Source organism: Syngnathus leptorhynchus, chromosome 6, assembly GCF_054491065.1.
Source record: "Syngnathus leptorhynchus isolate UIUO chromosome 6, UIUO_Slep, whole genome shotgun sequence".
In the NCBI taxonomy this organism is placed as follows: domain Eukaryota; kingdom Metazoa; phylum Chordata; class Actinopteri; order Syngnathiformes; family Syngnathidae; genus Syngnathus; species Syngnathus leptorhynchus.
In genome coordinates, this window is record NC_141200.1 from 15,264,521 (window position 1) to 15,287,915 (window position 23,395).

General features: G+C 41.3%; 1 protein-coding gene across 3 annotated transcripts in view; it reads left to right on the forward strand.

Annotated features, from left to right (window-relative positions):
- LOC147056158 (paired box protein Pax-6-like) overlaps window positions 1–23,395 on the forward strand; it is a 56,087-nt gene that overhangs the window by 15,727 nt on the left and 16,965 nt on the right. For 2 of the 3 annotated variants that reach the window (XM_085913902.1, XM_085913900.1), the window contains 4 exons: window positions 692–845; window positions 6,042–6,200; window positions 7,940–8,022; window positions 22,192–22,342. In XM_085913902.1, the coding sequence (XP_085770028.1) occupies window positions 692–845; window positions 6,042–6,200; window positions 7,940–8,022; window positions 22,192–22,342 (547 nt within the window). Of the gene's footprint in view, window positions 1–691; window positions 846–1,814; window positions 1,832–6,041; window positions 6,201–7,939; window positions 8,023–22,191; window positions 22,343–23,395 lie in introns of all 3 variants that reach the window. The other variant, XM_085913903.1, reaches the window with a different exon arrangement.

Consider the following 23,395-nt stretch of genomic DNA (forward strand, 5'->3'; position numbering starts at 1 on the left):
GTGAATACCAAGACAGTTTCAGTATTGGATGGATACTAGCATGATGAGATTGATACTGAAGTTTCAGTATTGCTCCTGTGTACCCTGCTGGTGCAGCTTTGACTCGCTCACAAAGAACTGTAAACAAAATGTTTTTTAAGCATAGGTTGGCTTTTTAAGTAAAGGCTTTGGGTATTGTTTAATTTTTTACACTTTTATTGTAATTTTCTTATTATATTTCCTCATAACGATACTTTCCAACATTTGTTTTTGTACTGGATTTTGTATTTGTTGTGAACTGATATCTTGAACAACTTGTTCTTTTTAAACAAAAAATAAATACAGAGGGAATACCTTTTATTACATTTTTGAATAATAGTTTCGGAACACTTTGTTCAGTTAAATGTAAAATATATCAGACAATGACAATGTATGGGGAAAAAGAAGTAGGATTTTATATTAACCAAAAACTTTGTCCTGACTTTTAACATGATAATAATAAAAAGACTAACATGGCAAAACACTTACAGGTAATGAAACTAATTTGAGAATTAGCAATTCGATAACGCAACCTTCTTACTTTTTGTTAAGTATCGGTATCAATATCGGCAATACTGCCCTGTGTTTAATTGGTATTGGATGGATACCAAAATAGTATTGCACACCATCACTAATAAGTAATATTAATGTAACCACTTTGTTTTTTCATCAGGTTTCCTCAATAAATCGAGTACTCAGGAACCTGGCCAGTGACAAGCAACAACTTGTAAACGAGGGCGTCTTTGAAAAGCTAAAAATGCTCAATGGACAAGCTACCTGGGTGGGGCGCACTGGGTGGTACCCTGGGTCGACACTCACTATCACAGGTAAGAAACTGACTCTTGCGTCATTTAAGCTTGCTAAGATGCTACAGTCACTCAAAGTGCAAAGCAGGCCATGAATGGAAGTATATGATTGGTACTGGCACACAAGGTATAGAGAGACTGGAAAGAAAATACTATATTAAAGGCTAGCATTAAAACGAAAAAAAAAAAACATTTTAAAGAGATATTCACTTATTGTCTATTTTCATGACCAGCCTGGTGCAAAATTTTGGCAGGGGCGGGCTTGACTTGTTCTTAGTATTTTCCCAGACGCACACAGCTTTGTGCAGTTTAAAATTTGAGTCGTTGTGGGCGTGAGCATGGCCAACTTGATTTTGATCATCTCCTCTAATTTCCTTTAAATCGATACGTAAGAGGCACTAAGTCCTTGACATGCCGGAAGGAGGAACTGAGTTCCCGGAGTTCACGCAGGAGGTCGACGCACAAAAAGGTCACTCTTAGACGTAAGGGTTCCAAAGGGGTTCATCTTGAAAAGCAGAAGTTCTACCTAGAACCATTTGCTTCTGAAATACACTTTTTTTCAGTTTTTTTCCAGGGTCTTTATAAGATTATGGGTTGCTGAAAGAACTGTTTCAATAAAGAGAACCCTTTTTGGAAGGAGTTTTCCAAGGGTTATTGAATGTATGAGAAGATCCTCTCCAACAAATACACAAATGTATAGTGGTGTTTCAGTATTTCTAAAGCAAATGTATCTGGAATACACATGAATTCATTGTGCTTGGTCTGCCACAATTTTAAATTTAGTTTTCGACATTTCATGCCATACAAAGGTAAATGGAAACAGGTGTAGAGCAGTATAGGGAGCATGTCCATGCACTTTGATTTACCAGCTCCTCCACACCTTTCCAGACACATCTTTGACAGCCTATGTGTCCAAATTCTGAAAACAATGAAGCAGTTGGGGGCTCCTACTCCAGGTATTGAACCCAAATTACCAACAACTTCATTAAGCACCCAGCCAAACCCCAGTTTCAGTGAGGGAAGTCTCTCTTTTGCCACCAAAGTAATCAAACGGTGTAATCGAACTAATACGAGGCAGTGCACTGTGTGTGGGATTGATTTGGGGGCATTTGTCTGCTGAAAATCTGTCATGATTTGTTTGGGGGAGGGGTTTAATTCCTAATTCACAATATATGAAATTACATCAAAGCAAATAAACATGGCAAAACAATTTGCTGGGAAGATCATATCTTGAACCATCAATCTACAAAATAGGGCTGCTCTGCTCTTAACCACGAAGCCACCAAATAAGTTTTGACCATGGTCTTGTAACCCTTACTGGAAGGAGAAGCACATAACCCCCACACACAAAATTTTATTCCCTGGAGATTTATTAGTTGGGTTTTTTCTTGGGTGCGGATGGTAGTGATAGGCCGAATGAAGTGGGGCTTCAGAGCATCTCAAGCAAAAGCGGGCATGCCGTTTAAAGCCCCGATAAAGATTCGGTGTTGGTTCCTCAAAAAAACACGTGACGATGACAAACGAGGCTTCAGTTTGCGTTGATAATGTCATTGGTTCATTTAATACAAGGCTCATAACACTGGAGTTTTTGTGCCGCTTTTCAGGTTTTCTCTGCGTTTGTGGTGAGCATAAAGACAGCTGGTGAGTTGTGGAGTTACATTAGAAAAGAATATTTGGAGTGGTCAAGGTTTTCGGTCATTTTTATCTTTATACTGTTTGTATATTTAACATAGATGCTCGATTGGTATAGTTAGCTAAGTGAAGCGTTGCTCAACATGTGAGTTTGATCCCCAATATTTTTAAAACTGTTGACATTGTTAAGACTATATTCTTATTTCATTCAATGTCTGTTGACTAGAAAGCTTCAATAATTTGTGAATCTTAGTTTCATCATATTGGAAGATTTTTTTGTAGTAATACTTGAAACAAGGGGCGGCTCGGCGGAGCAGTGGGTAGCACGTCCGCCTCACAGTTAGGAGGGTGCGGGTTCAATTCCACCTCCGGCCCTCCCTGTGTGGAGTTTGCATGTTCTCCCCGTGTCCGCGTGGGTTTTCTCCGGGCACTCCGGTTTCCTCCCACATCCCAAAAACATGCTTGATAGGCCGATTGAGCACTCCAAATTGTCCCTAGGTGTGAGTGCGAGTGCGAATGGTTGTTCGTCTCTGTGTGCCCTGCGATTGGTTGGCAACCAGTTCAGGGTGTCCCCCGCCTACTGCCCGATGACAGCTGGGATAAGCTCTAGCACGCCCGCGACCCCCGTGGGGACTAAGCGGTTCAGAAAATGGATGGATGGATACTTGAAACAATTTGAAGATTTCATCTGCTATAATAGCCAGTGGTGTCAGCAGGTGTCAGTAAAGAGCAAATGGGAATGAATCGTCGAGTAATGAAGCAATACCCCAGTGGTTCAAGAGGCTTCATTTTGCCCATCACTAGTGGATGGCAAAAAGGTATAGTGTGGAGGTGTGTTGGAGATGGGAATCAAAAGCTGGAGTTAAATGTGTAGGGCCTTAGACGGACGTGGCTTGTTTGATTTGACGGATTACATAGTCTACCCTCTACAAAGCGGTGTGACGTGTTCGTAGTTATTACTATTCGGACATTAATGGATTGGCTATTTGTGAATTTGTATTAGAAGCTGGATTGACATGACACAGGAAACCTCAAATAACCAAGATGTTATTTGTGCAAATTTGACTAGCTCAGGACCTTTATGGATTAAGGTAGACGTTTTAATGTTTATATTTGTTCCTTTTATGTCTTTTTTTGTAGACATGAGTTACAAAGTGTGGTCCACTGATGATGTGTGTCACTGCTTGAACAGGGTTCTGGTGAATTTTCAAACATCTTTTCTGGTGAGATCTTATTCAGTCTGTTCCACTTTTTATTACTATGTGCCTATATTCTGGCTGCTCTCATTGGTCCATGCAAACCTTACTGTGTAATATTTATGCCTTGTCAATACAAGTGCTCCTTAGAGTCTTTTTTTGCCTCCCTTTCTATGTCTCCATTGCTGTAGATGGTCTGAATCCACCTGCTAAGAACAACCGAATGTATTTGGCTTGAGTCTGTCAGTCATGTTATTGATTCCACTGGTTCTATGCTGACTTTTGTCCTGTTCCCTCCAGGATCTACAGTACATAAGCTCTCCTGCTATGCTGGCTTTTCCTCAGAGAGTTTGCTGTCCTTATCATTCACTGTTTAAATATTTTTAACTAATAATAATAAAACAATCCCCATGGAAAGTGTTGACAATTTTCTCAATGTCAATAATTACAGATGAACATAATACACAATATAGTATGTATTCAATAATTTTGCCTTCCTGATGAATGTGGTTCTTCATATTACCATTAGAAGACATTAGGGAAATTGATGAAACCCTCTTAAAAAAGTCCCCTGTGTGAGTTCTAGATAAAACCCTTGAAATATAAAATGAATTTCACTGGAACTCCCCTGTGTTGGTTCAAGATGAAACCATAACAGAGTGAAAGGGCTCTTCGAGAACCTGCAATATGGGGTTCTGAGTGGAACCTTTCACATATAGTGCTTGTTGTGTTCTAGATAGAAAATAACCCTCTGAAAAGGTTCGAAGTGAAACCTTAATAGAGTTCTAACAAGAAGTAAAAAGGGTTCTCAAACAAAAAAATGAATGGTTCAAGCCATCGCCTTTAGTTTAGAGTGTACAATAACTGTAAAAAAAAAGTGAAAGCAGACCACCATAGGTGGATTGAAAGTTGGCCAGCGAGCTCATGGGTAGGCCCTTGAAATCTACTTTCCACCATCATGTGGATGGCTAATGTTACTCCGTGAAAGCAAGGGTGAGTAGATGAATGAAATGTGAAAAAAATACAATCATAAAAAAAAGAACGTCTCTGTGAATTTTGATTTAATTTACATAACTTGAAGTCTGATGGCCTAGGTCAGCGGTGTCCAGACCTTTTTGTTTTTGGCGCGTCATGTGGAAAAATGGAAGAAAATTAATCAAGTCATTAAACATGCTAAAATCTATCAAGCAAGCAAATACATATTGTTTACGCTTTCTAATTAATCTGATAATCTATAACAACTGCTTTCTAGGTTTGTATCTTTGCATATTTAGAAAAGCTCTGCAGAATAGAAACCAATTAATTAGTAGTGGCACCTATTTATTTGACAGTCTCCCTTCTCTTTTCTCTTTAAACTATCTTTCCAGGTCGTGTCAAATGTAACTTTTAGTAAATTGTGCGGGTCACTGAAAAATGTATAGGTGGAGGTCAACTAATCTCCCAGGCATTTTCCTAATGAGTTTTGACTCCATCCATTTAACCACCAATTTGTTCAGATTTACATTAACTATGCATCATTTTACCCCTTAAGGTCTTGTTATTCCAAAAAAAGCAAAATTTTAATTTTGGGAGACATGAGGCTGGTTTTGTGAAAACACATAACATATACATCCCCTAAACAGGCATGTTGAAGCTTGAATTGTTGGCGCTCCTTTGCTTCCACCAAAGAGGCCAAATTGCTGTGGGAGCATGCTTGTAACCTTCTGCTCCTCCTCTTCCAGCTGCACTTTGGGATTCAAACAGTGGGATAAAGTCATCAGTTTATAGCTTGTCTGTGCCATTGTGTGTATATGTGTGTGTATCGGGGAGAAAGGTGATGTCTGGCGCCATTTGTGTCTGTTTCTACCTGACTGACTGTGACACTGAGCAATGGCTTTATTCTCTTTTGCATTCACTTGTCTGCTGGGAATCATGAATAATTAGGCTAGGACCACAAATAACATGGGTTCCACAGGGAGCTCGAGTCAAGCTCCAATCTGTTTAGAAATTACATGTTGGTGACCACCTGAACTTTTCTTATTCCCCAATCCCTTGAATAATATCTTTTCTGAGAAGAACCTAAATATCCAAGACTTTTGTTTATTTTTGGTATCAAACTAAGTACAATGAAAACTCTCATGTCAATGAAAATCGTTGCATTTGGTGTATTCAGAATTAAATATTTTGCAATACTAAATGATGGAATTAGAAAGAAAGTGACTTAAAACTGAAAGAATGTGGATAACATAAAAGAAGGGGGAATTTGTTCACTCTACTCATCAGATGGAAAGGGTGAGTGCATCTATTCCCATTAATAGATGACCAAAAAGACAACTTGGACTCTCTTTTTCCAGATCTTGCAGTACAATACAAGTGGGAAGTTTAATGCAATTGACATTCTTGTTTTCAGAAAATGTGTGTTCGCAAGCAGAAGGAGCGGAAAACACAATATCAGCTAATTCCAACAGTGAAGACTCAGAGGAGACTCAAATGAGGCTTCAGCTGAAGAGGAAACTGCAGAGAAACAGAACATCATTCACCCAAGACCAAATAGAAGCACTTGAAAAAGGTGTGCATCAATGCACCAGTTTTTAATTGTCACCGCTTTTTAGAAATGGTAAACCTGGAATATTCAAACGCTGTCTTACAAAATAGTGGCATAAAAAAACATACAAGTGCTTTAAAGCAAACTTTAATTGTCATTGACAGTACTTCATGGTGTTTTCCTCCACTTTGAACAGAAATAAGACAAATAAAACTGAGTTCGCAGTTATACTCAAAGCTGAGCCGCCCCATTAGACTTCTTCAGAAATCAAATATTAATCAGCCATAAAATCCCACCATTCAATTTAAGAAAATCTGTTAAGGACTGCAAGTGAATAAGTATAATTTTACATCCTACAACTTTAATAAAATACCAATTATGTTAATTAAGGGCAGCAGTGAAATAATCTAAGGATAGATAGAAATATTATATATATATATATATATATATATATATATATATATATATATATATATATATATATATATATATATATATATATATACACACAAATACACACACACACACACCGTAGTTTTCGGACTATAAGTCGCTCCGGAGTATAAATCGTACCAGTCATAAAATGCACAATAAAGTGAAAAAAAACATATATAAATCGCACCGGAGTATAAGTCGCACTTTTGGGGCAAATTTATTTGTCAAAATCCAACACCAAAAACAGACATGAACCAGCAACAGCAGGCTAAACGATACGGTATGCTAACGTGACATATACACAAACAAGGAGCTGAGAACGGGCCTGACGTAACATTCAGAGTTATTCAAGTAAGTATTAGATGAATAACACGTTTATCAAACCATCTGTGTCACTTCAATTCATTTAATCCATCGATCGTGCTTTATGTGAACAATGCCGCTTATGCGCCGCATATGCTCACGTCGGACCCATTGTAACTTGCATTTCTAATTATTCCACAGACCCATATAACGATATATAAAGTATATTACAAATAACTATCATATCAAAACAATATTATCAAATCATCTGTGTCACTCCAAATCATTAAATCCATCGATCAAATTCCTCGTTCTTTATGTCAACAACGCCGCGCGTGCGCTGCAGAGATCTAGTATATAACTATATTGTAGTGTTAAAAAAGTACCAGGAAAGATGTGGGTTTATATAACAACAATATTATCAAACCATCTGTGTCACTCCAAATCATTAAATCCATTGATCAAATTTCTCCTCCTTCATGTCAACAACGCCGCGCACGCCCGCCACACAGATCTAGTATATAACTATATTGGAGCGTTAACAAAGTACCAGGAAAGACGTGGGCTTATTTAATAACAATATTATCAAACCATCTGTGTCACTCCAAATCATTAAATCCATCGATCAAATTCCTCGTTCTTTGTCAACAACGCCGCGCGTGCGCTGCAGAGATCTAGTATATAACTATATTGGAGCGTTAACAAAGTACCAGGAAAGACGTGGGTTTGGTAAACGGCTCTTTATTTAACAAAACAAGAGTTCAACGAGCCAACAACTACTGAACTTCCAGCCACGGAGGTGAAAGAAAGTAGAGTATGACCGGGCGTGCGTAAAACCCATGTCTGAGCCCAATCCACCGTCCCCGGACAGCCACCCGGCCGAGCGCCGGCCCCCGACTTCCATCCACGGAGGTGAAAGAGAGTTCCCGTCGAGAAGGACCGGGCGTGCGTAAAAGCCATAATAGTTTTTCAAACCTTCTGTGTCACTCCAAATCATTAAATCCTTCAAACTGTTTTTGTTGCAGAATTTGAGCGAACTCACTATCCAGATGTGTTTGCCCGAGAACGTCTTGCCAACAAAATCGACCTGCCTGAAGCACGGATACAGGTATGCACTTTGGTTTGATTTTTAAATGTGTAAATGTGAGTGCATACTAGAGGTATGAGCCTGTGTTGTCATAACACAGAGTACGTTATTTTCTCTCTGAAGTGATTCAAGAAGCAGACATTTGGTAAACACAGTGTGTATCGTTGCTGGTTGCTTGTTTAGTCATGTTAAATGTAGAGGGTTTTGTTTTTTGGCAACAGTGCAATAATTTTGTGGCCAGGTCATACAGTTCCCAAGGAAAAACTCATTAAAAAATATGTTGATCCAGAAAAAGATGGAAACCGAGAATTTTTAAAAGGATCATTTCAAAAGATAGTATGTATCATTGGAAAACCTGCTTGGTATCAATCACTTTTTAATAATTTTGAAACTTAAATTAGAGAATCAAAACACAGAAATATTTATTGAGGCGATCAATAAAAAGACTTTACAGTTGTTGAAATCAACAGTAAAGGATAAATATTTACATTCAAGCATTTGTATGATTGATTGTTGTCATTTGCCTAAATATGTAAAAATGTTACTGCATTCATATGAAAACTGACGCTTTGAATAAATGCGAGCGGCTCGATAGATTAGGTCCAGTTGGCAGGTCTGCTAGAATGCATAACAGGGGCTCAACTGATTGACAACACCGTGAAACATACTCAGATACAGAACAAAAGCACGTCCAAGCTCTTGAGCAAGGGTAAACGTGACAAGTGTCATTTAATGTTTATTCATGATATTCAATTTATGAGTACATTTTCGATTAAATTATATCCTGTTAAAATTATTATTGTTTATATAGACGACTGTAGTTTCAACGTTGTGTATCTTGGGTAAATGTGAATTTTTGTGATGTTTTGTCAGCAGCTAATCCTTAATTAGTTTTGTGTATGCATGGCCTGAAGATGTTCTGAATTTCTTCACAGAATACGCACAAATTCAGGTATAAAGATATTGATAAATTCCTCATTACATACATACGCAGAAATGGGTGTCTATGCACTTGAAAAAATGAGGGCAAATGGTTGTCCATCTCTTCCAGTGGGAGGGATTGATGGATGGATGGATGGACAGATGGATGGGAAGACAGATGGGCAGATGTAAAAGAGGGTCAATGTGAGTATGGATGGATATTTGAAGAGAAGAATCTTGCATTGAATTATGATTTTGAGTTTATTCAACATTTTTAGTAAAAAAACAGCAAGGAGAGTTTTATATTAAAAGTGAAGTCAACTAAAAGTGTTCCTTTTCAATGTTCTCCGCAGCCTCACTAGTCTAAACGGGGGATTCTGATCAATATTGCGTTTGTGGAATGAGTTAAGCAGCTAAGCCAATAAGCAAACACAGCTCACGTGACATGGCTTTTGTTATATGAACGTATCCATCCATCCATCCATCCATCCATCCATCCATCCATCCATCCATCCATCCATCTTCTTCGCTTATCCAGGGTTGGGTCGCGGGGGTAGCAGCTTTAGGAGGGACTCCCAGACTTCCCTCTCCCCAGCCACTTCGTCCAGCTCATCCTGGGGGATCCCAAGGCGTTCCCAGGCCAGCTGAGAGACAGTCTCTCCAGCGCGTCCTGGGTCGTCCACGCGGTGTCCTGCTGGTGGGACATGGCCGGAACACCTCCCCAGGGAGGCGTCCAGGAGATATCCTTGTGAGATACCCGAGCCACCTCATCTGGCTCCTCTCCACGTGGAGCAGCAGCGGCTCCACTCCGAGTCTCTCTCGGGTGACCGAGCTTCTCACCTTATCTCTAAGGGAGAGCCCGGACACCCTGTGGAGGAAGCTCATTTTGTTCGCTTGTATCTGGGATCTTGTTCTTTCGGTCACGACCCATAGCTCGTGATCATAGGTGAGGGTAGCAGCGTAGCTCGACCGGTAAATTGAGAGCTTTGCCTTTTGGCTCAGCTCTCTCTGCACCACGACGGACCGGTACAGAGTCCGCATTACTGCCGACGCCGCACCGATCCGCCAGTCGATCTCACGCTCCGTTCTGCCCTCGCTCATGAACAAGACCCCAAGATACTTGAACTCCTCCACTTGGGGCAGGATCTCATCCCTGATCCGGAGAGGGCAATCCACTCTTTTCTGACTGGGGACCATGGACTCAGAGGTGCTGATCCTCATCGCAACTGCTTCACACTTGGCTGCGAGCCGCTCCAGTGAGAGCTGGAGATCACGGCTTGAAGAAGCCAACAGCACCACATCGTCTGCAAAAAGCATAGACGCATTGCTGAGGTCCCCAAACTGGACACCCTCAACACCTTGGCTGTGCCTAGAAATTCTGTCCATAAAAGTTATGAACAGAATCGGTGACAAAGGGCAGCCTTGGCGGAGTCCAACCCTCACTGGGAACGAATGCGACTTACTGCCGGAAATGCGGACCAAACTCTGACATCGGTGATACAGGGACCGAACCGCCCTTATCAGTTGGCTCGGCACCCCGTACTCCCGAAGCACTCTACACAGAACTTCCCGAGGGACACAATCGAACGCCTTCTCCAAGTCCACAGAACACATGTGGACTGGTTGAGAGAACTCCCATGTCCCCTTGAGGATCCTGCCGAGGGTGTAGAGCTGGTCCACTGTTCCACGGCCAGGACGAAAGCCACACTGCTCCTCCTGAATCCGAGGCTCAACCTCCTGATGGACCCTCCTCTCCAGCACCCCTGAATAGACCTTACCAGGGAGGCTGAGGAGTGTAATTCCTCTGGAGTTGGAACACATCCTCCGGTCCCCCTTCTTCAGCTCAGTGGCCTAGTAGTAGAGTGTCCGCCCTGAGACTGGAAGGTTGTGGGTCCAAACCCCGGCCGGGTCATACCAAAGACTATAAAAATGGAACCCATTGCCTCCCTGCTTGGACTCAGCATTAAGGGTTGGAATTGGGGGGTTAGATCACCAAATGACCGCTGCTTCTCACTGCTCCCCTCTCCCCCAGGGCATGGATCAAAATCACATGAGGATGGGTTAAATGCAGAGGACAAATTTCACCACACCCAGCTGTGTGTGTGACGATAATCATTGGGACTTGAACTTGGGACTTTGAAGAGGGGAACCACCAAGCCAGTCTGCCAATTCAGAGGTACCGTCCCCGATGTCCATGCGATGTTGCAGAAGCGTATCAGCCAGGACAGTCCCACAACATCCAGAGCCTTTAAAAACTCTGGGCGGATCTCATGCCCCCGAGGAGTTTTTTTAACTACCTCAGTTCCTCCCAATCACGCCCTTCCAGGTCTCACTGCCATTGCCCACGTGAGCATTGAAGTCACTCAGTAGAACGATGGAGTCCCCAGAAGAAGTGCTCTCCAGCATTTCTTCCAAGGACTCCAAAAAGGGTGGGTACGCTGAGCTGCCGTTTGGTGCATGGACACAAACAACAGTCAGGACCTGTCCCCCCCCACCCGAAAGCGGAGGGAAGCTACCCTCTCGTTCGCCGGGGTGAACCCCAACATGTAGGAGCCCAGCCGGGGGACAATAAGTATACCCACACCTGCGTGATGCCTCTCACCGTGGGCAACTCCAGAGTGTAAGAGAATCCAGCCCCTCTCGAGAAGGCTTGTACCAGAACCCAAACTGTGTGCGGAGACAAGTCCGACTATGTCCAGTCTGAAATTTTCTGCCTCGCACACCAGCTCAGGCTCATTTCCAGCCAGAGAGGTGACATTCCATGTCCCAAGAGCCAGCTTGTACAGGCTGGGATCGGACCGCCAAGGTCCCCGCCTTTGGCCGCCGCCCAGCTCACTCTGTACCCGACCCCTTTGGCCCCTCCCACAGATGGTGAGCCCATGGGTCCCCCCACGTTTTCTTTTCGGGCTGTGCCCGGCCGGGTACCATGGGCCAAGGCCCGGCCACCAGACGCTCGCCTTCGAGCCCCACCTCCAGTTATTGTCGTCCAAAACTGTAGATTTAGGACTTGAAGTTGCTAATGAGTGAATTTTAAGGGTTTCATAAAGTTGGGCATCAGAAAGGTTAAGATATTTTTTATTGGATGTTGGTGGTTAATAAACAGCTGTTAGTGGGAGTTAGTCCAGTCATTTGCAGGGCAAGACACCTGAAATAAATGTAGTCTGGCAGAGTGAAATCAGTTTGCAATCAGTGGGGTATCTCTCCTTTGTTGGTATTCGAGCGGATGTTTAGGATCAGGAGGAGTCAGTTCACAAGAGCTAGGAGACTAGCCAACCAAGTACAGCCTGATCCGCTTATCAAGCAGGTTTTTCACCTCCGTGGATGGAAGTCGGGGGCCGGCGCTCGGCCGGGTGGCTGTCCGGGGGCGTTGGATGGAGCTCGGACATAGCTTTTACGCACGCCTGGTGCTATTCTATGGAGCTCTCTTCCACCTCCGTGGCTGGAAATGCCACCTCCAGGGATGTCCACGCCGCCGCACACCTGGAAGTCCACGCCGGTGCTTGGGGCCGTGTGGCAGTGAATTATTTATGTTATAGTTATTTGATATATTTTATTTCGTGTTGCAACTTGTATATGTTTTTATCGTTACAGTTCAGTAGTTGTTGCCTCGTTGAACTCTTGTTTTGTTAGATAAAGAGCCGTTTACCAAACCCACGTCTTTGCTTGTACTTTATTAACGCTACAATATAGTTATATACTAGTTCTGTGAAATAACGACGAGGCTGACGTCAGGGCGCACGCGTGGCGTTGTTGACAAAGGACGAGGAATTCGATCAATGGATTTAATGATTTGGAGTGACACAGATGGTTTGATAATATTGTTGTAATATGATAGTTATTTGAAATATACTTTATATATCGTTGTAGGGATCTGTGGAATAATTAGAAATGCAACTTATGAGTCCGACGTCAGCGGCGCGGCGCGGCGCATACGCGGCATTGTTTACATAAAGGACGATCGATGGAGTTAATGAATTGGAGTGACACAGATGGTTTGATAAACGTGTTGTTTATGTAATAGTTATTAGAATAACTCTGAATGTTACGTCAGGCCCATTCTCAGCTCTGTTTGTGTTGATGTCACGTTAGCATACCTATCGTTTAGCCTGCTGTTGCTTGTTCACGTCTGTTCTTGGTATTGGATTTTGTCAAATAAATGTCTCCCAAAATGCGACCTATACTCCGGAGCGACTTATATATATATTTTTTCACGTTATTGTGCATTTTATGGCTAATGCGACCTATATTCCGGAGCGACCTTTAGTCCGAAAAATACGGTATTTGTATGGTGTATATCTTGTGCACTTAACTGGCTTGCTTGTTATTTAACTGAGATGCTGATATTCTTAATATATGTCGTCCCAGGTAATGATATTGTGAAAATTATAAACTGGAGTGTTAAAGGTTTAAATGGTGTGGTTAAGAGCAAAAATTTCACAGAGAATAGGTGGGGCAGATGTTTCACTCCCAGTTCAATTGTAAAAGAAGGGGAGTGTCTACACTTCATAATAAAAAAAAAAATCCACTTGTATCTCAAATTCCCATTTTGGATCTGTTGCATGTTGTTTGAGATGTCCGTCGTTGAGCAAGGAAAACAAAGATGTGGAGTAACAGTTGGTTCTTTATTGCCAAGATCTTGGTGTCAGGGTCCGGGGTGGTGTACTTCTCATGTCCACAGGGAGCACCCGTGAGCAGAGTAGTGAAGGATTCAGGTGCAACTCATCAGGCTTAGGAGGGCTCTTAAGGAGCGTGCTGTCAGCTACTCGTTGCCTGAGTGTCCTACCTGTTGTGATCACCTCCACGCTTGTGCCTCTAGCTCCTCGATATCCTCTTGCTCGACAACGCCACATCTTGTGATCCTCCGATTCCCTCCACGGACCATCGCCAAGATCCATCCCGTTCTGGCCGGACTCCACACGCTCCGTCATCGCTGCTCCCGCTCCGTGCTCCTGGCTCAAGATCTTCCTGCTCGACCTCCACCGCATCCTCTCCAATAAACACTCCTCACTCATTTTGGACTTCCGAGTTCGTTTTCTGCATGTGGGTCAAAACAATCGCAAAAACGATGACAGGACACTCAGGCCAATCAGACCCAGCAGAGTCACTCAGAAGAACCCTCGCGGAACAGCAACACCGGCTCCAGTCCCACGAGACCACTCTCCAAGCTCTCCTGGAGCAGCAGCAACAAATCAATCTTCATCTAGAACAAATGGCAGGACTGCTTCAAGACACCCAGGTCAGAGAAACCCCATCGCCGCCAGCTGGCGCCATGAGCACCTCAGTCTCGCAGCAGAGTTTGCACCTCGGCGAAGTTAGTTCCCCTCATCCGGAAAAGTTCTCCGGAGAGGGTGGTGGCTGCGGAGGTTTCCTCCTGCAATGTGGACTAGTTTTTAGTCGTTCTCCCCAGTCTTTTTCCCACGACTGAGCTAAGATCTCGTTTTTTATTTTGGGACTCCTCACGGGCAAGGCACTACGATGGGCAGAGGCCCAATTTTCTGACTGCAGGCATTTTGGTTGTTCTTACAAAGCGTTTTTAAAGGCATTTAGGCAGACCTTCTCGACCGAGACCGATCAGACTGGCGTGTCTCGCTGGTTATCGGGGCTTAAACAAGGAAATGAACTGTGACAGATCGTCACAACAACACTTGGGTTGTTTAATGGCGGCCAGTACACGAGGCACGGCAACAGATGAAACAACAACCCCCAGGTCAGAAGGTTAGATACTGTCTGGAAAAGGCGGAAAAGTGTCACCTGACCATTAGGTATCTATTAGGGATGGGAATCTTCACCATCAAAGCGATATGATACACATCTCGATACACTGCGAACGATTCGATGCATTCACGATTCATGGAATTGCCAATGATAAGATGTGATACGGAGCAATACAGTACGATTTAATTTTAAAACAATGCGGTCCGGCACGATACGATGCAACTGTATCTTACAGGTCGTATCGATTTTCCAATACATATCGGTGAATCTTCCCAATCCTAGTACAGTGTGTATACTAGGAATGGGAATCTTCACCATCAAAGCTATACAATACACATCTCGATACACTGCCAACGATTCGATGCATTCACGATTCATGGAATTGACAAATGCCAAATGCGATATGATTCTCCCATCTCCTGCGATACGTTGCGATACAGTACGATTTAATTTTAAAACAATGCGATCCAGTGCGATACGATACAATGCAACTGCATCTTACAGGTCGTATCGATTTTCTGATGCATATCGGTGAATCTTCCCAACCCTAGTATTTATGTGTATTGGAGTGTCACCGCCCTGTGTGTGTGTTGTGTCTGCTGTCTGTGCCTATGTGTATTGGGAGGTTACAAAGCTCTGGGTGCTGAATCAGTGTTCTGATTGAGCAGTTATGTTTATATAAAATAACAGAATTTGCACATGTATGAACATGAAAAAGTATATGAGTTTGTCTAACCTAATAAAATATGTACACGTTGCTGTTTCTCCCACTTCAGATCATTATGGTAGATATGTGATAGTTGTGGGTGAGCTGTTTAAACTTCGTGTTGTCTTCGTAAATATTTGTGGCCCCAACTTTGAAACTTCTTTAACTTCTTTAAAAATATGCTAAACACCATCTTGAACCTGGATAGTCATCATTTAATCATGTCTGGAGATTTGGTGATGGATTCCACTTTGGATCGCTCTGCTCAGTCTATATCTAAACCAATAAAATCTGTGCAAAAAAACATTGTTTATAAATATACACAAACGTACGGATCCATGAAGAATTAGGCATCCCACTAAAAGGGAGTACTCCTTTTACTCTAATGTACATACGTAAATTGTTCTCTAGGATAGATTTTTTTTTTTAACCGACACCCATCTGCTTAATATTATTACGGAATGTAAATATGACCCGATTGTTATCTCTGACCATGGCCCAGTGAGTACTACTATGACTTTTCCGACACAGAGGACAAAATGGACATGGTGCCTTGATACATTATTGTTGGCTGATTCAAACTTTATACAGTTCATTACAGAACAGATTAAAAAAAATTCACAGACAAACACAATGGTTAATATTTCATCTTGAACTCTCTGGGAGACAGTTAAAGTTTATCTTGGAGAACAAACTATTTCTTGGTCAGCACATATTAGGAAAGTTAAAGTCGAGAAATTTGAAAAACTATCTTCAGGCATTAAAGATCTGGACAGACTTATAGCCAGCTCTTCAACCCCTGACTTAATTAGAAGAAGAGTGACCATGCAAACTGAAATTTACCTCCTGACCAGTACTCAGGTAGAGAGGCTTGTCCAAAAATCCCATGGCAGATTTTATGAAGAGGGGTAAAAATCATCTAGATTATTAGCCCATGAACGCCGTCAAAAAGCGTCATCTCGTCATCCATCCGTCCATTTTCTGTACCGCTTGTCATCACAGGGGTTGCGGGCGTGCTGGAGCCTATTCCAGCAGTTATCGGGCAGTAGGCGGGCGACACCCTGAACCTGTCGCCAGCCAATCACAGGGCGCACAGTGACGAACAACCATCCGCACTCGCACTCAAACCTACGGGCGATTTGGCGTTCTCAATCAGCCTACCATGCATGTTTTTGGAATGTGGGAGGAAACTGGAGTGCCTGAAAATAACCCACGCAGGCATGGGAAAAACATGCAAACTCCACACAGGTCGACACAAACCCGCACCCTCTGAACTGACGTGCCTGGAAAAAACCCACTCAGGCACGGGGAGAACATGCAAACTCCACACAGGTCGACACAAACCCAGACCCTCTGAACTGACGTGCTAACCAGTCAGTTACTCACCATACCGCCTGCATCTCGTAATACTTATATATCACAAATTATCTTACCCGATGGCTCCTTGACAGAAGAAGATCATCAGATTATCAATAATTTCATTATCATTAAATGTAAGTAAGACCAAGTTTATGGTATTTGGCAAAAAGAACAAAAATTTACAAATAGAAATAGATGGGACTGAAATTGAAAGAGTGCAGAAAAACAAATTTTTTGGGGTTATAATAGATGACAGGCTGAGTTGGAAGCCACACATCGAACACGTAAAGTCTAAAATTTCAAGAAGCATGGCAGTCATATACAAAGCAAAAGAATTACTGGATTATCATTCACTTCGTACACTTTATTGTTCTCTTGTCTTGCCCTATTTGCATTACTGTGCTGAGGTTTGGGGGAATACTTATAAAACTTCACTACAGCCACTTATCATTCTGCAGAAAAGAGCAATAAGGACTATTCATAAAGTCAACTACTTGGAACACACAAATCCACACTTCATACAATCCAAACTATTAAAATTCACCGACATAGTATCTTATCAAACAGCAATCATCATGTATAGGGCAAAAGCAAAACAACTACCAGAAAATATCCAAGACTTATTTTGGAATTGGGAGGGAGGTTATAAGTTAAGGGGGCATCACAACTTCAAAATCTTAAACATAAGAACAACCTTAAAACGTTTCTGTATAACTATAACCGGGGTCAAACTATGGAACAATCTAAGTGAGGAACTCAAGCAAAGTCCAAATATCCACCAGTTTAAAAGAATGTACAAAAATATGTTGTTTAGAGAGTACAAAGGCTAAAGGTGCAAGTAAAAATGAAACAGAAAATAAGTGTGAAAGTGTGTCTACTTGCGTTCTGTTGTAGAATTACAGTATATGTTGAATCACTGGTTTAATGGATAAAGTGAAAAAGGGGTAGGAATCTAAAAAACTATGCTTCCTCCCACTTTTCGAGCATTCTTTATTGATCTATGTATTTATGTATTATCATTATTATTTATTTATTTAAATTAATTATTCTTTCTGTTTGTTGGTTTATTTTTTGTTTGTCTGTTGTATGGACTTATATATGGCACTTCAAAGTGTTATCTGTTTTGCTTAATTTTCTTTTTGTTTTGGATGTTAGAAATAAAGATATTAATCAATTAATCAATAATTGCCTTAAAGAGTTGTATTCAAACTTGTATACTGTTATGATACGGATTTTAGCTATTGATCTGACTCCAAATTACGATCAACACTTAACACAAGTTTCTATGTCCTAATCCACACACTGGCGCACCTAACAATTTTGCGAGTTCGTTCTGTCAAAGAGAAGACCAGTAGATCAATCAGACCAAATTTACCAAATGTTTATTCCTAACAAAGCGCACTAATACAGGCCTGGGTCCCGGGTCCCTCACACTAAAACTCGTGCGTTTTTGTGACCACCAAAAGACGACACATTCTTCCGGGTTGCCCAGTTTTAAAGAAACACAATATGAATATTAAAGCATGCAAAATATTGTGTGATGATTGGTCGATGGTCATCTCCTCCCCGTCGAGGTGTCATCACTGTGGTCAGGGGGTTGGTTGTTTTCCTCTCGAAGCCCAACCACCTGGACGTGGTATTGTTCTTTGTTCTCGTTCCTCACCGACCTCGAGGTGTTATCGTCCGGTACTCCCTTCGTTCCGTACCGTCCCGTACTCCCTTCCTGGGCCTGTTCCATAACTCTTAGAAGAAAACAAGTTCATGCAGTGTGCCTACACATTCCTCACCCCCCACCAATCCACACAAGCACTCCAATACTAGATATTATATTGATATGATTATATGTTTCACACAACCTTAAAAAATATGTTTGCTAACCGCTGAAAGCACATTTCCCTTTAATACTTACCGTATTGGCCCGAATATAAGATGACCCTGATTATAAGACAACCCCCTCTTTTTCAAGACTTATGTTTGAAAAAAGACTTTTGAACACCAAATTTAATTTCTACATAGAAAAATTTTAAAGTACATCTGAAACAAGTTATTATAACAACATATTTGAGAGAAAAAGCATGTTATTTTGCCTCATTGAAATCATGCAAAAATTGTTTATCACATCTTAATATTTGAACATTTAAATATGTAAACTTCAGTGCAATCACGTTTGTAAATGAATGGCTTCTTTGAAATGTAAATAAACCTACTATTTCTCCATTTTCTGTTATCTCTTCTCTTATTTTCTTGTTTTTTTTCTTATCGCTATTTTTTATTTTTCTTCTTCGTGCTACCGCTATTTTTTTTTTTAATTCTTTGTGACAGGGGTTCGCCAATACGGTATATACTGACTCCATAGCTGACTGCGACCGATTTGATCTTTTTTTTTTTTTTTTTCTAATTTGAATATTCCGCAAATTGATTCTGAATCTGAAATGAGACTGGAGGAAAGTTTGAAGCTAGTGGAAATTATTAATGCTATAATGACCCTTCAAAGTAGAAACGCACCCGACCCAGATGGTTTTCCAACTGATTTCTATAAGAAATTTAAAGATTCGTGGTGAAGAAACGTTCACCCCTTCTTCTACCGGTGTATACACAAGCACTGGAAAATAATATTCTTCTCCCTACTCTTCGAGAGCGATCTATGCCACTGTTGTAAAAAAAAAAGGTAAGAATCATTGTGAATGTTCCTTTTACAGACCTACTGACTTGATGAACTGCAATGGTAAAGTGTTGTGTAAGATTATTGCACTCAGGCTTGAGATAATTCTTTCTCATATCATCTCTGAAGACCACTGAACATCAAACTGTCGCAAACCTACATTTTTCGTGCTTCCCGCAAAAGCAAATTACCCTGTATTTACAGAACCTCTCAAATAATGTGTGAAATAACATTGATACCTTTTACCTTTGTTGAAACAATAACAATAACTATTGATCATAGAAAAAAGTATAGTAAGAAAAAGGAGGCAACACAAGAGTGAAACACAATTAGAAGAAAAATATAACAATGCTTATTAAATATTAATACAATTTAAGTGAAAGTAAATCCCCAACCCATTACAATAATACAATAATAAATGTATCACTGTATCACTCAAATAACCAACCAAAAAATGTCCACAAATATATCCAAAATAAAAAATAAAAATAAGTTACCGTCCTTTCAGTCAGCTGTAGTTTGACAAATTTTGGCATATTACCTCAATCTTTAGCTGTAGATTATGATGTGAAATCTCAATTTTTGGTTATATTTTCATTGAAAAAAATCTGTAGGATCTGTGAATTCATGTGTTTCCCGTTGTGCGTGAACTGACGAGTGGCCGGATAGTAAAGGGCAAACTGGATCTTTGAGGCGTGGAGCTTCTTTTTAGATTCGGAGAAGGCCACGCGTCGTTTGTTGTTATCCGGGCTGTTGTCGGGAAAGATGTGAATTCTCGATCCATTGTAGGAGAGTGGGCCCGATTGCCTGGCAAGATGCAGGATCAACTCCTTACTCGAAAGTGATGGAGAGTGACAATGAATGGCCGTGGTCTGCTGTTGCCATTATATATATATATATATATATATATATATATATATATATATATATATATATATATATATATAGAGAGAGAGAGAGAGAGAGAGAGAGAGAGAGAGAGAGAGAGAGAGAGAGAGAGAGAGAGAGAGAGAGAGAGAGAGAGAGAGAGAGAGAGAGAGAGAGAGAGAGAGAGAGAGAGAGATTTGGAGGATTTGGAGGCAAGCCCCAGGGGAAGAGAATTAAGTTTGATGAATTAATTGATCTTTTAGGAAATGAGACCAAAAAAAAGTCTTATTTCCTTCCATCTTTCACGAGCGTGTGGGTGTCCGGAGTTGCCCAGCCGCGCTTTGAGCTGCTCCTGCTATATATATATATATATATACATACACACACACACACACACACACACACACACACACACACACACACACACACACACACACACACACACACACACACACACACACACACACACACACACACACACACACACATCATCATCATCATCGGCGGTCACTCGAGACGAGTATGACAGTCTTCTTCTCAGGGTTGTCTACTTGTGGGTCCGCAGGTGGGCGTAGAGCCCGATCCGGGATCCACATATTTTTGTGCAGTATGGGCAGGAGAAAGTGGTGATGGATTGTGGGTGTGCTGGAGCCAGTTTTTGTCTTTCCTTACGGAGTTGTCGTTTGGTTTCTGCGACACGGCGGAGTTCCTTTTCGTGATGTGCTGCACCTTCTTGCACCGCTGCCCTCCAGAGGTTCCTGTTCAAGGCGATGCGCTCCCAGTCCTGAGATGTTATTTGGAATTTCTTGAGATTGGTCTTGAGGTTGTCCTTGAAACGTTTCTTTTGCCCACCCGGGGCTCGCGGACCTCTCTCCAGCTGGGAGTATAACATCTGTTTGGGGAGGCGGGTGTCAGCCATGCGGATGAGATGTCCTGTCCATCGGAGTTGGTGCTGCATTATTAAAGTGGTGATGCTCGGTATCCTGGCTTCCTCCAAAATGCTGATGTTTGTGCGTCTGTCCTCCCATTTAATCCTGAGTATTTTCCTCAAGGTTCTCTGGTGGTGTTGCTCAAGAGCTCTTAGGTGCCTGCTGTAGGTTGTCCATGATTCTGCCCCATAAAGTAAGGTGGGGAGAACCACAGCTTTGTAAACCAGGAGCTTGGTGTCAACCCGGAGGTCTCTGTCTTCAAAGACTCTTTTCCGGAGTCTGGCATACGCTCGACTGGCATAGCTCAGGCGATGGTTGACCTCAGAGTCAATGTCCGCCTTGGAGGAGAGAAGGCTGCCGAGGTAGGGGAGGAATTTATATATATATATATATATATATATATATATATATATATATATATATGGTGTATAAGTACGCTAGCTTCTATTTCAGCGTGTTGTTTTCTTAAACCAGAAAAGCTCGAGAAGTTTACAATCGCTTACAATCGAGTGTATCGAGGCAATTGAAGCCTGGTTCTCCTCCCAGAATGAATCGATAGACGATTGAACAGCAGAAACTGCCTTAGCTAGTGGCATTTGACCGTCTGTGAGGCAATAAAGTCACCTAAGCTTTCCTTCCAACGAATTTTGAGAGTTATAAGGTTTGCAATGAATAATTTTAATAGATAATAGAGGGAGCTGCAGAAGACAGATCTACTCAAAAATCATGCTGAAGCGTGCCCGTAGTTACAAACTTTCTGTTGCAGAGTTCTGGATCACAATTGTTATATGACAAGAAAAGAGTCAGGTAGAGAGCAATCATGGAATTGATCACACTGATCATTGCCAACTACTGTACGCGGTGGGCATTCACAGTTTGAACAGTAGATTTTTGTGGAAAAAAAAAAAACATGTTACTGTAAGGCCATTATTATTAAGGCCTACGCAAGAGTTACATTTGATTTGAACAATTTTAGGGGACAAATTCTCTTCACAACGGACTAAATAAAGTTATGTTTGTGCTATTTATAGGTTTGGTTTTCCAACAGAAGAGCAAAGTGGAGAAGAGAGGAAAAGTTGAGAAATCAACGCCGTCAGCTGTCCAACTCCTCCAACCATGTTCCTATCAGCAGCAGTTTTAACACCAGCGTTTACCAATCTTTACCCAAACCTACTACACCAGGTACTAACAAAGACAAATACTACTGTATTTAGTTGTCTTGTTTTGTTGATGCTGTTTGATCGCTTGCCATTCAACATGAACCACTTTTTCCTCCCCTTTCTAGTAATTAGGCGTTTACAGTTTGAACATTTTGTCACCTCTATTTTTAGATGGTATCGGCTGAAAATGGCCTTCAAAATAAAACACCCTACCTCAAATCAAAGCACGGCTGAATAACAAAAATAACATGGAGAATTCTTAACACATAATGTAAATATGTTTTTAGAACAGCTTTTATTATTATAACAATTTTAATAACAAGGTACAAGTGTACATACTGTAAATATGTTTTTAGAACTGTTTTATTATTATAACGATTTTTCTATAACAAGGTATAACACTCTTAAATGTGGTTTTAGAACTCTTATTATTCTAAAAAAAATGTTTTTATAAAAAGGTACAAGTGTTCGCACTGCAATTGTGTGGGCACTCCCTGCCTTCTGCTGACGTGTGGGCAACTTTCGTGCCATAATTCCTCAATATAAAAGTATTATTTTGAATTTTATTTATTTTTTAATTTGTGGTGAAAAATCCGCAGTGACACCACGCTAAATGAACCGCATTACTGTACTTTGAACTGCAACTGACGACGTCAGCAGCATGGCGCACACGCGGCGTTGTTTACATAAAGGACGAAGAATTCGATCAATGGATTTAATGATTTGGAGTGACACAGATTGTTTGATAAAATTGTTGTTTATATTAAAGCTATTTGATATATAGTTTATATATCGTTATATGGGCCTGTGGAATAATTTGAATTGCAACTGAAGACGAGTCCGACGTCAGCGGCGAGGCACACGCGGCATTGTTTACATAAAGGACGAAGAATACGATCGATGGATTTAATGATTTGGAGTGACACAGATGGTTTGATGAAGGTGTTATTTATGTCATAGTTATTTGGATAACTGTTAATGTTATGTCAGGCCCTTTCTCAGCTCCTCGTTTGTGTTTATGTCACGTTAGCATACCGTATCGTTTAGCCTGTTGTTGCTGGTTCATGTCTATTCT